General features: G+C 42.2%; 1 protein-coding gene across 2 annotated transcripts in view; it reads left to right on the top strand.

Moving 5' to 3' along the window:
* uvssa (UV-stimulated scaffold protein A) overlaps positions 1-2,807 on the top strand; it is a 35,580-nt gene extending 32,773 nt beyond the window's left edge. For both annotated transcript variants that reach the window (XM_005749117.1, XM_005749116.1), the window contains exons 14-15: positions 1,405-1,582; positions 2,154-2,807. In XM_005749117.1, coding sequence (XP_005749174.1) covers positions 1,405-1,582; positions 2,154-2,247 — 272 coding nt within the window. In that variant the 3' untranslated portion in view covers positions 2,248-2,807. The remainder of the gene's footprint in view (positions 1-1,404; positions 1,583-2,153) is intronic.
* The last annotated feature ends 806 nt before the right edge of the window (positions 2,808-3,613 follow it).

Below are 3,613 nucleotides of genomic sequence, written 5' to 3'. Positions count from 1 at the left end.
ACGGACTAAGAGGTGTTGACGGAGAAAAGAGCCCTGCTGCAACACTGATTAAATTCCCACTGTTATTCGCTTGCCTGTCTTTTTTCTCCTCTCGTGCTTTTCTTTCGATTCTTCTTTCATCTCTTCTCTTTTTATTTTCTCTGAAACTTTCAACAACAAAGTGACACACACTCTGAACACGCACGAATGTAAATGCAGCTGCTCCTCTTATAGCAGTAATGAGTCCCCTAAATACACCAGCTGCTTTTCAATTACTGCTCCAGCGTGTGTGAGAGCGTGATGAGGGATAGTTGAAGGTCCAGTCAGACCCGGGTCAGAGCAGCTGATTAATAACCCTGCATACACGCTCGCTCTGAGCTGGGGTCAGTGTTTTGACGGAGTGTGTGGCTTCAGTCCCATCACAATCATGGTGTAATTACTTTGCATTACCGCAGGTTTATCTGGAATTCCTTGGCAGTACATCATTAACTAGAAACGTCTTCGTTTAGATCGTCATTGCTCTGCATTACTGCTGCTTTTACTTTATCAGCCAGAATTATGACGTTACAGTTTTCATTAACACCAAAATTGCATCCGAATGAGCCGCAGGACACACGGTTTACGACCCGTGCTCTGTAAGGCCCGCCGCTGTGAGCTCATTTACATTATCACTTCTAATTACTTCATTACACTTCTCAGTCAAATTGGTTTTTGTTCAAGTTTTAGGCTTTCATAGCAGCTCATACAGGGAGTAACCTCACACGCACCAGGCCTTTGTGGCTGAAACACACAAAGTACGCGTGCAGAGAGAAGTTTAATATCCTCGTTTTTAAATGTTTGTTTGTTTTAGTCCAGTTTGAGGCTTCAGTCCCAGTCTGAACCTTAGTCCATAGGCTGTGTAGAAAAGCTGGACAATAAGTGAAACCTGGATTCTTCATTAATAGTGTGTAGAAGTCTGAGAAAATTCCCCTCAGCTGCCTTGGTCTGTGATCTCAGAGAACATTTTCCTAATGGCCATATTGGTTTAAACAACATAAAGTCCTGTTTGTAAATCCTGGCAGGGATCCTGGGGCAGGACGTCAGTCCAGGCTGACGTGAAGTGGTCCGATGGTGAACGGGTATTTCTTTTAATCCCGTGGCCGTGCTGCTACAGGACGCCCACTGCTGTCAAAGCCACAGGTGTTGCTGCACAGAACAAATCTCAGCTGAAATGAAAAAGTTTTCATAGTTTTCTCAGGACCTCTGATCTTGTCCCACTGTTGCGGCAGCTCTCTCTGTTCCACCTGGCAGATCTTTGCACCGCACTGCTGGATTATATAGACAAAAGTGCCACGCCTCTTCATCTCTCTGAATGAGGTGAGATGAAGAGCGGGAGAATCCTAAACGTCCTCCAGGAGCAGAGTAACATTGGTCTTTCTGTTGCAGATTGGCGAGATGCAGAGTTGATGCGAGACATTGAGGCAGCAACAGGAGAGGACCTGGGTTCTGAGCGGCTGGGCGGTAAAAATGGGAAAGGAAAGAAGAAGAAATACCCCCACCTCAGCGACCTGAAGCAGAGCAGCAACACGTCCCGCTGCAGACTAGAGAAGAAAGTCTTTAACAAGTACGGATGCTAACTTCAGCTTCTAGATGATTCTCTGAGTGTAGGAGCTAAGTGCTTGGTGAAACTGGAAACGAACAACTAACTAAAAGATGGAAACTTTGTCAAAGTGTGGCGTACATCCAGTTAATAAAGTTAAGCCACTGAACACAAGCCTCAAAAAGGCACCTCACTGCTAAACTGTCATCTATGGGTAGGCTAGCTAAGACCCAATTAATCAGTGTATTTTAGGCACTTACTAGCATCATATCACAAGAAACACATTTGTTTTCTTTCACCAAATCTACAAAACAAATCCACAGATGACACTGTGATGGAAATGAAATTCTACTTTTGCACCATCGAGTTGATTCTCAAAGTGCTCTTAGTCCAAGGCCTAGACCAAGTCCATAAAATAACCAATGATTCATCCTTTTTTAAACTGTGGAGGCAAGTATCACAGTCTAAGAGTAGAAATATGGAGCTAGAGATGAGCAGAATGGCTTTTAGCTCCTGGGCTTAAAGTTGTTGTTTCTTTGGATTTTTCCCATCAATCCTTCTCATTTCCTCCCTGCTCTGTTCTCCCTCCCTTCAGGAGTTCCCTGAGACGAGTGGCTCAGGTGATGAATAAGGCCGACAAGAGAAAACACGACAAGTTCTCCAACCAGTTCAACTATGCTCTCAACTAAGCTCGTGTGCCTTTAACTGAAGTCAGACGGGTGGAGCGTTGCTCTCAGTAACCTTTCAGCCCCCGACCGCTCCTGCATTTATCATTTGTTATTTATGTCTCTTTTATGTCTCCACCTCTTGTAGAGATTCAGGGAAACAAGGAGCTAAAGAATGCATTGTCACATTTCAAATTGGAACTTTTTGTATTTGTAGTTGAGCTTATGAGGCGGACTCTGTAGGAACAGTGAAGGAGGCGGAAGCTGGAAGACTGAATCGCCAAACATGATCCACAGTTTTGTACAATAAAGGTGAAACGTTAAGGGTCCAGAGTTGTTGTTTCTTTGTAATGAAAGAAGAAGTGTTTCAATAATTGCTGGGAAATATGATGATAAAGGATTCTGTGTGTTCTACCTCAAAGCTGATGCTCGATACAGGACATGAAAGTTGTTTCATATGATATCACTTCTGTGGCAGCTGAAGCTAAAGCTAGCGATCAGCTGACTTTTACGCTTTCTTATTACGTCGGTGTTTTGTGCGACTGACAGGTTTCAAATGTGTTTTAGTGAGAATAAAATTGTAAACCTGCATCTTGTTACATTTTTGCCTTTTTTCTGTCCTTTCAAACGAGATTCATTGAACACAACAACACTGACTGTGGGAAAGTTCTCCTGTGAAGCTATTTTAGGAATAAGTGGCAACTAATTTGTGTTGTACAGTTATTTCATTTTTAACCTTAATTTATATTTTATTCCTTCCTAGTTAAATTTACCCTTTTTAATTTTTCATATTTATTTCCTATCTTATTCATAGCCTTTTCCTTTTTTGTTTTCTTTAGGTCACAGGCAGTTGTCCAAGCATTTCACTACATATCGTACTGTGTATGACTGTGTACGTGACAAATAAAATTTGAATTTGAATTTGACTAAGGGGAGTAAATAAATATATATTTGCAACACTATATTGAAAAGACGGGTGATATTTGGTTTACATTGCAGTGACATCACGAGAACAGCAGACATCCTGCAGCTTAAGAAAAATGATTTGCATCTTTTCTCTGTGATTCTCTGCACTTAATGAAGAGCTCACAGCTCAGTTATGCATTTCCATCAAATTACACGTCTTACAGAGAATGTTTTTTCACAAATGGTTGAAACTAAATAATTTAGCTTCAGTAACACAAGATCCTACATTTCTCATAGCACAACCAATGATGCCTGGTAGGGGCAACGTGGGGTTGTTGGCACTGTTGTGTCACAGAAGGTTCTGGGGTCACATCGTCAGCGTGTCTGTGTGGAGAACCTCATGTCTGCATGGGTTCTCTCTGGCTTCCTCCCACAGTCCAAAGACTTACATGGGGTCAGTTTAATAGGCTGTGAGTGTGAGTGT

Source organism: Pundamilia nyererei, unplaced genomic scaffold (genome assembly GCF_000239375.1).
Source record: "Pundamilia nyererei isolate P.nyererei 1_Seehausen unplaced genomic scaffold, PunNye1.0 scaffold00237, whole genome shotgun sequence".
Lineage (NCBI taxonomy): Eukaryota > Metazoa > Chordata > Actinopteri > Cichliformes > Cichlidae > Pundamilia > Pundamilia nyererei.
The sequence above is the reverse complement of the archived record's forward strand: the minus strand, read 5'-3'. Positions and strand labels throughout refer to the sequence as shown.